Source organism: Brachyhypopomus gauderio, chromosome 12, assembly GCF_052324685.1.
Source record: "Brachyhypopomus gauderio isolate BG-103 chromosome 12, BGAUD_0.2, whole genome shotgun sequence".
NCBI classification, from domain to species: domain Eukaryota; kingdom Metazoa; phylum Chordata; class Actinopteri; order Gymnotiformes; family Hypopomidae; genus Brachyhypopomus; species Brachyhypopomus gauderio.
Window position 1 is genome coordinate 12,179,455 of NC_135222.1, and position 14,918 is coordinate 12,194,372.

Genomic DNA, 14,918 nt, shown 5'->3' on the forward strand with positions numbered 1-14,918 from the left:
GTTTTTCAGCGCACCCATTTGGATAATCCATTCCAGTTTTTGCTGTGTTTTCGTCAGGGAGGGTAAAATCTGGTCCGCATTTCCCAGCACACCTTCAGCATACGAGCATAGCATCTCCCCAATTTAGCTAAGTGGCATCTCCTAAACAGATGGCCATGTAAATTTGAAGTTATCAGTAAAAATGTCAGTTGTGTAAATTGTGGTAAAGCTGTAAGAACTTTTAATACAACCAATCTAATCAAGCATTTAGCGAAATACCACCATAAACAACATGAAGAGTTTCTAAAGAAAACCGAAGACAAAAAGAAAGGTCCTACACAACTAACACTGGCAGAAACGTTTCCGAAGCATGACAAAAAAAAAATGCAATTTACAATATTATTTGCACTTATGGCTTTTAAGCCTTGGTTTACTGATGCAATTTCTGTTTGTTATTTATTATTTTGTCTATTTTGAGTTTATTAATTGCTAAATAAACAGGTCAGTTTATCCTTACCAACCATTTTGTATTATTCAAACACACCTAATTCAGCTGGCTACTTGTTATCAAGAGTAAAACGCTTTTCAACATGAGTTTGACAACAAAGTAAGTTGGCTAAATAACTTTAAACTTGAATACATGCCGATCGGATCGGCCGATATCGGTATCAGATCGGAAGTGCAAATAAATATCAGTATTGGAAGTTCAAAAAGCTGGATTGGGACATCCCTAGTTGAGAGACCACCTAATCAAATCCATTTTCTTTGTTCAAATTTGAAGAGCAGCATCAGGGTACCAAGACGAGACAGAAGCTGAGCAAAAACCAGGGAAGGGAGTGAGCAGGAGCAAGAGAAAGTGTGACCGCCTCTCGTGAAAGCTGGAAGAAAAAAAAACAAAAAAAGGTAGGTAGGTGTAGGTTGGTATATTGTAGTGCAGGGGTCTCAAAGTGCTGGCCCAGGGGCCACATCACGCACGCAACGCAATTTCATACGGCCCTTCACCGGTTAACAAAATAAGCATAAATCTGGCCCGCAATTCAATAAACTTTTTAATGCTTAATTTTTATATTTTATTTAACTTGTTATATTTGTGGGTGTGTGTGTGTTGTTGTTTTTTTGTTTGGCTTATGCAGTGTTGCGTTGCGGTGCTAGTCAAAAAAAAGAAGCCCAGTCCACTCGTAGGCTGCACAAGTACGCATGTGCTCACCGGCAAAAACATTGTGAGCCAAAATAAAAGAAAGGTTGACCTGGAGCACAGACAGTTTCAAGAGAGGAATAGAGGAATAAACCACCAGTTTGAGATGACCGAAGAACTGCTATCTTTATGTCCAATGCGCAGGAAGACCACCGCTAATGATATATTCCAGCAGTTGTGCGACATTATGGATTGCCCTGAAATTAAGTGGTTGGAATAACGATGGATGGTGCCCCTTTAATGACGGAGAAAAAAATGGCCTTGTGGTGCCGATTCAGAGAATACTGGAGGAACGTAGTAGATCCTGTGATTGTTTTGCATTGTAAAATTCATCAGCAGGCACTCTGCAGTAAGTGCTTAAAATGTTGTGGTGAAATGCATAAACTTCAAAATATGTTGCATCAATATCCTCCAAAAAAGCTCGAAATTCACGGTACTGTACTCTTGATGTGATGTCTTGTACTTCATCGAAGTGCGCTGGCTGAGCAGATGAAGCATCCTAAAAAAGTTATTTTAGCTGAGAGAGGAAATCAAGGCATTTATGAATGAAGGCAGGCTGCATGTTCCTGAGTTTGATGATCCTAAATGGGTGATGGATCTTGCATTTCGTTGACATCACCGAAGAACTGAATTCACTCAATCTAAAGTTGCAGGGACCAAACTAGCTTGTTACAGTGGCTTATGACAGTGTGGAAAGCTTTCTACATAAATCGAAGACTGTGGATTGCACAGGTTGCTGAGAAAAACTTCACTCACTTGCCAAAATGCAAATCTGTTTTCAAGGAGGGTTCCACATTCAGTACTGATGAATATGTTGCTGCTCTTGAGAACCCGCAGCAGGAATTCAACCAGCGATTTGCTGACTTCAAGACTTAGTGACATTTTTCAGATATTTGCAGATCCCTTTACTTATAATGTGGGCAGAGCTCCAGTAATGCTACAGATGGAGCTTACAGATCTGCAGTGCAGCATTGATCTCAAAACAAAATTTAAGGAAGCACAAGGAAAACAGGATATTGTTGGACAGTTTCTAAGAGAGAGCTACTCCCATCCTTCCCAAAGCTGTTGAAGTTAATCAATTATCAATTTTCTGGTAGCAAGCACTGAGCAAACACAAAGCAAGCACTGAGCAAACCCTGACCTAAATGTATTTGAATTACTGTATGTGTTCAGTTTTTATTATATATTAAACTAGTTTATTTTCCCTTTTCCCACTGCTGTTTGTCACGATCCTTTAATCTGGCCCCTCATAAAAAACACAGCCTGGTTAGTGGCCCCCAGGTAATTTGAGTTTGAGACCCCTGTTGTAGTGGGTAACAATGCTGCCCCTCCACGGGGACTAGAGCTTAAACCCAATCCAGTCAAGTCCTCAATGCGGATTCACTATGGATAATGGTGCCTACCAAATGCAAACAATGTAAGGCAATATTTATCTTATATATTTTATCTGCCAATAAATTCCATAAGAATATTTGGATGGATAACATAAAACAACAAAAAAAACTATTTCTTAATTAACTAACCCTAAACGTGTGATCAACAACTGCAGCAACAGATTCACCAAATTACTGTCCAACAAGCTTGCGAAGGCAGTCATGCGGCCTGAAACAAAGAATCAATTCTCTCATTAAACTGCAGACAAAACCTATTCCTGGACTTTAGTTCAAGAAGGAGCACACCTGGACGACATCTTACTACATCAACAAGGAACCAGTGGTGGAAATCCCCTTGAAATTCTAGAGGAATTCAGTGAGGATGACAAGCTGAGATAACAAAACCACACGAGAGTTTCACATTTGGGCAGTTTGTTGACAGGACATAGTTAAACAAAGTTTAATTACTAACATGGATCTAATAATTGAACACTATTTGTGCTTGGTGTTTAAAACATTTTGTTTAGATAATCTTAATCAAGACTAGGGCTGCCATGATTAGTCGACTAGTCACGATTATGTCGGCAATTAAAATAGTTGATGACTAGTCGGTTTTTTGTTTTTTTAATTTATACTTTTTTCTCTCAAAACTGCTGCGGCAGTTTCCACTGCTGCGTCTGCCTTTCTGTCCTTGACGCACAAGCGCAGTAGTGGAAACCGGGGTAGGCAGTGGACGACATCCCAGGACGTTATACAGACAGGCTCTGGTATCGTGGCTACCCAGCTATGGATCTCAAAAGTGTGGGATCACTTTAATAAAATGAAAGAGAAACGCGTACAATGCAATATCTGCAAGGGAGAACTTGCCTTCCATGGCAGCACAACCACGATACACGAGCACCTGAAAAGGTTGTGGCTGATTGTGACAATGATGAAGAGGGACCGTCATCTCTGTAATCTAAATTGCTAGATAGCTGCTAAAACTAGCATAAACCGAGCGTTAACTTTTACAGCTATCAAGATGAGTAAGTTCTAAGTTAACATTAGCGATGAAGATTTGTTTCATTAGCCTTAGCATGCATTCATGTGTTTTCTGTAATGTCAGTGAGACCAAAACTTTATTTTTGTGAATTATTTCTTAGTTTCAGGTACCTACTTAATTTGATTTAAATGTAAGTTTGATGACAGAGACAAATGAAAGAAAGCTAATTTCCTTATTAATGTATTTATTTTTGTGTTGTTTAAGCCAGTGGCCTGTCCTTATTTTAATAATTGTTTGTTGCAACAAGCTGCATATTTCATTAAAGGTTTAATGAACTATGATATAAATTGTTTTTATTTTTAGTTAGCATATAGCTGAAATCCAATGATGGTTACATAATAGCAGCTGCATTCTAGTGCGATAAGCTGTATGTTTTATAGTCAATTAACATATGATCCAATCAGTCGACTAATCATAAAAATTAATCAGTGATTAGTCGACTACAAAAATAATCATTTGTGGCAGCCCTAATCAAGATTGGTACATACTGGTAGCACAGACTTCACTTTGCATGCTACAGCTCTTAACTAGCAAACAGCTCTTCCAACTATTTCGTTGTCATTTCGCCTTCCCCAGGCTCACGCACACCACTTTATTGTTGGTTGGTTGATCACATTGGTTGGTTGATCACGTTGTTGGTTGATCACATTGTTAATCACAAGTTAAGCTGAGCTCAATAACCTGCCGCCTGCTATTCAAACTCTGTACATTTGATTTGCTTTGTTCTGCACAGGAGGACTAAGGTAGCAAGCAGTGCAAGCATGCATGCACACACACACACACACACACACACACACTTAATTTCAAATTCTTTTCTACACACACATTTTCATTGTTTCACTGATTGCTGATGCTGTTTGTGACTTAGGGTAGTTCTGTTCATCTTTATATCATTCATATTGTGGTTGTTGCTAATATCAAGGAAATCATGGTTATTTAAATCCTTCAGAGATCAAATAATCAAATGTTACATTAAATAAAAATTTATAGATTGTGAATCTGATTGGAATACAAGACTGAAATTAAGATTGATTTAATTAATGAAACTGATTAATAGATGATGCATAATACATTGCATGTATTGTCAAGGGTTAGTAGGTGAAACCCTTATATTGCTTAACCATTACATAGAGACTCACTGGCCACTTTATGAGGTACACCTGTCCAACGACTCATTAACGCAAATGTCAAATCAGCCAAATCACATGGCAGCAACTCGATGCATTTAGGCATGTAGACAAAGCCAAGACGACCTGCTGCAGTTCATACTGAGCATAGGAATAGGGATGAAAAGTGATTTAAGTGACTTTGAACGTGGCATGGTTGTTGGTGCCAAAAGGACTGGTCTGAATATTTCAGAAACTGCTGATCTACTGGGATTTTCACGCACAACCATCTCTAGGGTTTACAGAGAATGGTCTGAAAAAGAGAAAATTTCAAGTGAGCAGCAGGTTGATACCGGAGGTCAGAGGAGAATGGCCAGACGAGCTGATAGAACGGCAACAGTACATCAGATACAACCGAGGCATGCAGAATAGCATCTCTGAATGCACAACACGTCAAACCTTGAGGTGGATGGGCTAAAGCAGCAGAAAACCACACCAGGTGCTACTCCTGTCAGCTAAGAACAGGAAGGTGTGGCTACAATTCGCATAGGCTCACCAAAAATGGACAACAGAAGATTGGAAAAATGTTGCCTGGTCTGATGAGTCTATTTCTGCTGCGACATTGGGATGGTAGGGTCAGAATTGAAAGCATGGATATATCCTGCCTTGTATCAACGGTTCAGGCTGCTGCTGGTGGTGCAATGATGTAGGCAGGGCTTAATTTGAGCCGGATCCTGCCGGAACAGGTTCCGGGAACTCTTTAATTTTGAAGGGTGCGTTCCGGGAACGGTCTGCCTCGATCCGGTAACTTTTGAGCTAATTATAAATTATGAAGAAATCTGTCTGTGTTGAACCAATTAATTGAACAAAAATTTTTTATAAAAGCCATTTTGTAAACACAAGATTCAGGCTTCCTAAATCACATAAGAGCTCTCCCTTTTAGAGACGCCTTTCCATGTCTCCCCCATAAAGCATCCGCCTACCTAATGCTGGGCGGTATACCGATTCGCACCGAAAACTGGTGTTTATTTTTGTTATCATAACAATTTTTCATAAACTGGCCACATCGGTTTAAATACCCATCACGTGTCCGGAACGCAGCACGGTCGTTAATTGTTTCTCACGGGACGCTTTTTATTGCTGCGCCGCTAAGCACACATGCAAGAGAGCGCAAATCTAGTTTGCTGAAAACGAGGGACACAAATTCTACCAAATATTGAAGTTAAAGATGATGCCCCAAAGGAACTTTTGCCAAAGAAGGGAGCCGTGTCTGTTGTCAGGAAGTACTGTATTTTCTCGACTATACAGCACACCTCAATATAAGCTGCACCTACAATGTTTAAAAAAAAAAAAGGAAAATGTTTTATAAGCAAAAAAGCCACTAAGCTATAAGCCGCATATATCTACTGAACTGAATACATTTAACTGAAGTGATCATTTTCTGAATGGTGCCTGTAGCATTTCATGTGCGACAGTTTTGGCTTTCAGCTGGTGTTGTGGCGAATTCCGACTCTCCTCGTTTATCCGCATAAAGACGCTACAGATGATATTGTCGATTTACGTTTCTATGCATAAATAAGAGCTAGACTTTAATTATCCATCACAGCAAACGGCATTATTTGGACCCATAGTATTGTTAACCTTGTAAATCCTGTAAAGCGCTTTGTGACAACATATGTTGTGAAAAGCGCTATACAAATATATTTGATTATCTATGTCCAAAGACACACTGGCTCAAGGATGTTAATTATTTTAAATAAAAAACACACTGGCTATACCGAAGTTCACCTCTGACCACATGACTTTGCAGTATTACAGTAGTCTAAATATCTAGTTAGGACAAAACTCAATGAGTGCTCAATGAACCAAGTTATAATCACTGTAACTCCCTAATATCATCTGTAGCGTCTTTATACATTTGCAAACGAGGGGAGTAAGAATTCGGCACAACACACGTTCATTTGAAAAAAATTCTCCGTCGTGCCTGCTGCTTGCATGTGCTAAATCAAATTGAGCACTTTCTTATTTGATTTATTTGGAAATGGTTCCAGTCATATCTTGAAGACTGTTCCTATCAGGTAACATGGAAAGGATCTACATCCAATCCATGTAAACTTTCCACTGGAGTCCCCCAAGACTCAGTCCTAGGCCCTCTTCTCTTCTCTTTATATACTCGTTCCTTTGGTGACATTATTTTGTCTCATGGTTTCTCTCATCATTGCTATGCTGATGACACCCAGTTAATTCTTTCCTTCTCTTCCATTCTGACACAGATTTCTAGGCGTATCTCGGCATGCTTAGCAGATATTGCTTCATGGATGACTGCTCACAACTTGAAGCTCAACCCTAGCAAAACTGAGCTTCTGTACATTCCAGGAACCTCAAACCCACACAATGACCTCACAGTTTCCTTTGAGAACACCATCAGAAACTGCTCGATGCCTGGGTGTAACATTGGACAACGAGTTGTCCTTCTCAACACGTTTCAAAACTGACCAGATCCTGCAGATTTCTCCTCTGCAACATATGGAGAATACAACCCTTCCTTTCACAGGAAGCTACTCAAGTGCTTGTGCAGTCTCTAGTAATCTCTAAGCTGTACTACTGCAATTCCCTACTTGCAGGTTTTCCTCTACGGGTCATCAGACCTCTACAACTAATTCAGAATGCTGTAGCACAACTGGTCTTCAATCTACCCAAGTTCTCACATGTGACTCCCCTGCTACGCTCTCTTCACTGGCTTCCAGTAGCGGCACGCATCAGATATAAAATCTTGATGCATGCTTACAAAGCCAAAAATGGACTGGCCCCTCCCTACATGATGTCCATGGTAAAAAGCCGATCCATACAGCGAACACTCAGAACCTCAAGCTTGGCTCGACTTGAAACTCCATACTTAAAGTCTCATGGAAGACAAAGCTCCAGACTATTCTTCTTCGATCTTCCATTAGCTGCTAGGACTGCAGAGTCTATTGCTATCTTCAAGCGTAGACTGAAGACTCACCTGTTTGTTGAGTTCTTACCACAGCACTAACTCAGCTGATACCACTTGCCGTTGTTTGTAAATTGTATGTCTGTCTATGGTTATTTGCGCTTCTTGGCAAACGTCTAACTTGCAAAACACTTATGACATTGACTCCTGTGGTGTAGTAGTAGTCTGACTCAATGGTGTCTTGAATTCTGGCCTATCCGTACTATTACCTAGGATGTATTCTGTGATCAGAAGCAAAGCACTTTGTAAGTCGCTCTGGACAAGAGCATCTGCTAAATGCCACAAATGTAAATGTAAAATGTAAATTTTCAAATTTTGTCCTACCACCTGATTAACTTTCTGCTCCACCTCTGACGGGTGAAGAAACATCTACAGAAAAGCCATACCTCATTATAAGTTGCATTGTTCAAAGTGTGAGGGAATAGGTAGCAGCTTATAATCTAGAAAATATGGGTAGCAATCGCGGGGTCTCCACTGTCGCGAGGTCGCGTTCCGCTCTTCAGTGCTGTGTTTGCAGGGTTCATCCACCTTTACAAGGTGGAATTCAAGCACTTGTACGGCACTTTCAAGGTCCATTTTCAATATTTTCCAGCACCTTCAGCTTAATTAATTTACATATTTATACAAATACACATATGGTCGAAATGATTAGAAATAATTCACTTTTTATCACATTAAGAGATAAAAAAAATAATAAAAGGTTTTGTATTTTTACTGCAACTGTCATGCTATATGATTCATTCACTACTTTAGTGCTACCATTTGAAAACTGATCATGTGAGGCCATGCAAATCTGTATTACATGTAATATTGTAGCGTTGGTCCAAAGGGGGACGGCACTATTTCCCATGAGACCCTACGGCTCCGGTATTGGTGCGTTTTATGTGTAATGTTGGTGCATGTATTTATTAGTTATGTGCAGCCCCATCGACAGGGGGGGGACAACCGGGTCTGTTGTCCCGGGCCCTAGGGCCAGGGGGGCCCATCAAAGAGCCCAGCAATTTAATTTTTATTTAAAGTCTATAATTTTTAAATAATCTTGAAATCTTTCATTAATATAAAATTATATACTCATAATAAGCTCAATGGCTCAAATATATATGTTTTTTACCTATCTGCATATTTTCCATTAAGTGCATACACCCCCGCCTCCCACTGGAAAATGGTTTGATCGAGCACCGACCGTAGCCGGCTGGTACTGGCCCAACAGCGGGAAATACAGTGGTGGATAGTTAAAGTAAATACAGAAATCTGGAGCGCAGAAAAGAAAGGAAAAACATTTACCTGACGAATTTTAAAGTTGCATTGTGTTTCAGGTTTGAAAAGTGCTGGAATTTAGGCTAAAGTACTTGAAAATGCTTGAAATTGTAACTACTTCGTTTCACAACAAATAGCTGTCTGACTGAACAGTTCTCGTGAAGACGTTAAGATTGGGCGTTTTGAAAATAAACAACCATTAAATAATGTGATAAAAAGCGAATTATTTCGAATCATTTCGAGTATATGTATAAATATTTAACTTAATTAAGTTTAACGTGCTGGAAAATATTGAAATGGACATTTAAAGTGACGTACACGTGCTTGAATTCCACCTTGTAAAGGTGTATGAACCCTGCAAATATGACTTTGTTCATGGCGCTGAAGCGCGGCGCGCGCGAAGTTACAAAATTCGAGAGGTGCACGACCTCGCGAACCGACAGCGCGCGAGGCCCTCCCGTACGGGCGGAGCCACTGCGATTACGTCATTTTGGCCAAGCCGCGAACCCTCGCGCCGCTGGCGACGCCAAGTATAAACCAGTCAGCTGTCAGAAACAGCTTTGATGTGTGGCTATATTATATACTATATGACCTAACAGAAGGATTGTCTGCTACAGAGGAAATTCAAATGACGTGCGCAGGGGGGGGGGAAACTTTCTTGTCCCGGGCCCCAGCAAGACTGTCAACGGGCCTGGTTATGTATTTGCTTATGTCAGGCATGAAAATGGGTCAGGGGTTAAAAAGGTGAGAAGACCGGGGGCGGGGCATGTTGTGACGTCATGGGGATACGGCGACGGGGCGTTGACATGTGGGGGGGGGGCGTTGACATGTGACGTCATGGGTATACTGCGACGGGGGGGGGGGGGGGGGGGGGGTTGGGGTGGCTGCTGGTGTACGGGGATACAGCGACAGGTGATGCCAAATATTACGGAGCTTGTAAGGTGACATCATGTAAAAAATATAATAACGCGTGGCCACGACTTACTAACGCATGCGAACGACTTACTAACGCGTGCGAACAAGATAATCAAGTATTACTTTATATAAAGCCAGGTTTACCTTCCTTGGGCAGTCAGTTCGCGAACATCCCTGGGATCTGCTTGCTTTGCTGTGAAAAAATAAACTTTGTTGCCGCGTGTGAAAGGCGACGTTAGTATCTCGTTCCCACGCGTTAATAAGTCGTGGCCACGCATTATTTATTTATTTTTTACATGATGTCACCTTACGGGCTCCGTAAAATATAGTAAAATCCATAAAAAATTTTTTTTTGACTGTCATGTCAATGGATTCAATGTAAACGCAATCCGTAAACGCAAGAAGCCGCTTTCGCCATTCCGGATGGCTCAATCAAAACCATTACGTCTTAATGAACCAATAAATACATCAGCGGCGAAAATTATTGTAAAAATACCAGGGTTCACGTGTTTTTATTTTATAACATGTGATAAAGCACAGGGTAGACTCAAACGACAAGCGTTTACAACTTCATCTTCAACCTTTTCAGCCCTGGTGCGAATGTTATCACACGTCCCTGGATTCACCAGTTACAACTACAGACATACTAGAAAAAAATCTTGAACTTAATAGGCCCATCTATCTACCTATTTATCACAAGAGCTTGTGGTTAGATCTGACAGTGTTCAACGCTGTAGCGAACGGCAGTAACTTTGTTTTACCGCAAAATATGAAAATGATTGACCATTAATAACCCAATTAAAATGTACGATCTGGTAAATGTACGATCTGGTAAATGTAGTGGTAAATGTACGCTCTTCTGACTTGTCCGCGGTGTAGCACTAGGTCCTGCTTCTCGTCCCGCTTAGCAGTAAATGAATAACATGAATGAAGAACGTTCGTATGATTGAAACGCTATTTGGCCTCTATGAAGGTTCTGGGCGGAAACTACTGTTCACCGTCATTGAAATAGCCGATTTCGGAAGTGCTCTGTTTGCTTATTAAGTCAATATGATAATTAAAATATATACATATAATCTCCCGACCCCCCCCCCCCCAAACAAAAAACTCATCGGATCTACACGATTCACGTAGGTCACCCTTTTCAACTTCAAAACGGCGAATTTCACCGAAAGGTGACAGATTTTCATGCCTGTTATGTGTGTTATGTAGCTTGAGTCTTCCCTTATTGGTTTATGTAGTTGTTTTTTTTTTCCTAACAGTGGAATAGGGTACTCTTAACCATTCTACTGCAGTAATTATTTTCATAATCAATGCAGTTAACACATCACGCATGAGGGGAAAAACCGTCAAATACCGTGAAACCGATATAATTTTGAAAAATACTGTGATATAGAATTTTGGTCATACCGCCCAGCACTACGCCCACCCCTCATACGGCCCTAGTCCAAAGTCATGGGCATTTTTATTATTATACACAAAAATATAATAAAACAAAATAATTGCAAATCGTTTTACAGTTTATGTGGGTCATTAATAAAAAAATAAAATTATTTATTACATATCACAATAAAAAATAGAAATGGTTGATGGGAAATATTTTGTGTTACTTAGATATCAGACAAAGGCAACAATTTGTCAAAATAACAGCGATCAATATGTCAAAAAGACAGTCAAACTTGCTTTCTTTTTACAAAAAAAGCATCTGATTGTATTACTAAACAACTTGAAGACTTGAAGCAAATGAAGTCAGCGGCAGTGGAGATGTTATTGGGGCAGGTGCGAGTGAGTCCCAAGCTATACACTAAACAACTAATATGGTAAGAAACAATTCTGCACTTAAAACACTTATAAAACACACATAAATCATTTAAAAGTAATTTATGTAAACAAAATGGCTTGTTATTTTGACATTTGTGTGCCTAAGTGTTTTGTGTGCGATCTGGTGACCTTGTTGGCCTCAGCGACCCCTTGTCTCATGCTGCTGTTTGCGTTCCGGCATCGTTTGATTTACTTTATTAAGCACTGGGCATAGGGAATATTTTCCTGGCACACTTTGAGCACATTAGTACCAATTTAGCATCGTATCAATGCCACAGCCTACCTAAGTACTGTTGCTGACCATGTCCATCCCTTTATGACCACAGTGGCTACTTCCAGCATGATAGTGCGCCTTGTCATAAAGCGTGAATCATATCAGACTGGTTTTTGAACACAACAATGAGCTCACTGTACTCACTGCACACTGTACATTGAGATACTGTACTCCCCAATATCCAGATCTCAATGCAATAAAGCACCTTTAGGATGTGGTTGTACGGCAGATTCATCATGGATGTGCAGCCAACTAATCTGCAGCAACTGCGTGATGCCATCATGGCAATATAGACCAGATTCTCAGGAATGTTTCCAGTACCTTGTTAAATCTATGCCATGAAGGATTAAGGCAGTTCTGAAGGCAAAAGGGGGTCCAACCCGGTACTAGCAAGGTGTACCTAATAAAGTGGCTGGTGAGTGCATTTGTAACACAAAAGTAACATAAAAGCAAGCAAAAGCCTATGACAGTGCCTCTGCATTACACATGTTGAAAGTGATGTGTGCGCACCTTTGCAATGGTAATATTTTACTGTTTTTATTTTGTAGTGTGTTAGCTTTTTTCCAGGACAGAGAACTCCCTTATTAGATATGTAACTGATCAGTATGGAAAGAGCACCGGCCTTTAATTGAACTGATAATATTACTCACTTTGGTGCAGGGTGAATATTGAAGATGATTTGAGGTCTAGGAGGAGCCCATTCCAGGTTTCCACGCACTCTAATGCGCAGCTTATAGATGTCCGCATGCTCACCATCATCAGGAGAAATAGGCAGGGAATCAGGTATAGGGAGCAGCTATAGACAAGGAACATGTACATCAATAAGTAAGTGAGAAATCTCATTGTTATACAACAACACACACACACACACACACACACACACACACACACACACACACACACACACAGCTCAAACACTAAAATATCTTCCTAGATATCAACTGCTAAAATCTTTTACTATTACTAAAACAATTACTATTTATGTAAATAAATATTACTATCCCATGGAGGTCCAGATTTGGAATCATACTCAAAATCAAATTGCGTGCTCCTGATCAGGCGTATGATATCCTGAGGAATCGCATCCTAGACCTAGATTAAAGCACCAGTCATCTCCTCGACAGCCTGTGGTGCAACGTGGCATTGGTCCCAGATGTGCTCGATTGGATTCAGGTCTGGGGAACGGGCAGGCCAGTCCATCAATGCCTTCATCATGCAGGAACTGCTGACACACTTCAGCCACGAGGCCTAGCATTGTCATGCATCAGAAGGAACCTAGGGCCCACTGCACCAGCATATGGTCTCATAATGGGTCTGAGGATCTCATCCAGGGACCTAATGGCAGTCAGGATACCTCTGGCTAGCAGCCCTCCAAAGAAATACCTGCCCACACCATTATTGATCCACTGCCAAACTGGTCATGCTGGAGGATGTTGCAGGCAGCAGAACATTCTCCACGACATTGCCAGACTCTGTCATGTGCTCAGTGTGAACCTGCTCTCATCCATGAAGAGCACAGGGCGCCCATGGCGAATCTGCCAATCTTGGTGTTCTCTGACAAATGCCAATCGCTCTGCACGGTGTTGGGCTGTAAGCACAAGCCCCACTTGTGGACGTCGGACCCTCATTCCACCCTCATGGAATCTGTTTCTGATCATTTGAGCAGAAACATGGATATTAGTGACCTGCTGGAGGTCATTTTGCAGGGATCTCGCACTGCTCCTCCTGTTTCTCCTTGCACAAATAAGGAGTTAGTGGTCCTGTTGCTGGGCTGTTGCCCTCCTACAGCTCCCTACATGTCTTCTGGTGTACTGCTCCATGCACTGGACACTGCTGACAGACACAGCAAACCTTGCCACAGCTTGCATTGATGTGCCATCCAGGATGAGCTGCACAACCTGAGCAACTTTGGCTTGTAGACACCACATCATGCTACCTCTATTGTGAGAACTTACAAAATGCCAAAGTGACCAAAACATCAGCCAGAAAGGATGTGGTCACCACCTGCAGAACCACTTCCGAATTTTTTAAAGTATCTTATCGAAGTTTTAATTCTTATCGTGACAACACTAGTTGTAGTTACTAGATACTAGGATTTTTCAGGTGACTGAAAATATTTGTTGTTTCCCCATCTTGGGTTGCATAAAATAACTATATATTTTACAGACTGACTTAATCTGTGCTATCACTTTTCAGGTATTCAAATCAGTTCTATAAAAAAGCGGCAACTTTATTTGTCAACAATTTCCTCAGCTTTAGAGGACATCACAAGTTCACCTTCAGTTTCACTTTTGTACCACTTGCAGGTTCTACTAATTTTTCCTTAGTTTTCAGTGACTGCATCAGTACTAGTAGCACAATACTTTGCAGTAGGAAATAAGTGTGTACTTTGACATAAAATCCAGAACTGACAGACTGGCTGTTAACACGTTTATCTCTGCTGTGTGCTGTTACATCTATCCTTTGCAAGTACAAATGTCAAAAGCTCATCATTGGATATGTCATGACAAATTTTACAAATCTGATCATTATAAATCTACATATACATTTTATTTTACAGTACAGCTCTTAACATTCTAAAATGTGCAAAATCATACATCCCTTACAGCTATTAAGGTTTAATAGGCTGCCAGCAAGAAATACAAGGTCCATCAAAACTGGGACATATAAACGAAAAATCTAAATATATCAGTATTAGTAGATCACAATAAAGCTGGCTCCAAACTGTTCCACAGCATAACATGCAGACCTAGATCTATTATAAAAATAATTAATTTGGTGCTCAGGTATCATCTTAAAAATAAAACAGTGGCTAATTTTTCAACCTAAACACCTGTACAGAGGCCAAATCCCTTAAGAACGCTCCACTAACAGGAGACACAAAAACAAAGGCATGCTTATTAGGAGTGAAATAAATGCTCATTCAGACTGTGGTACTGTAGCCTGCAACTACTCTAGATGTTG

The 14,918-nt window shown here is 40.6% G+C and overlaps 1 protein-coding gene across 5 annotated transcripts in view; it reads right to left on the reverse strand.

Annotated features, from left to right (window-relative positions):
- rubcn (rubicon autophagy regulator) overlaps positions 1 to 14,918 on the reverse strand; it is a 46,910-nt gene that overhangs the window by 10,130 nt on the left and 21,862 nt on the right. For all 5 annotated transcript variants that reach the window (XM_077023168.1, XM_077023165.1, XM_077023167.1 and 2 more), the window contains one exon: positions 12,605 to 12,750. In XM_077023168.1, coding sequence (XP_076879283.1) covers positions 12,605 to 12,750 — 146 coding nt within the window. The remainder of the gene's footprint in view (positions 1 to 12,604; positions 12,751 to 14,918) is intronic.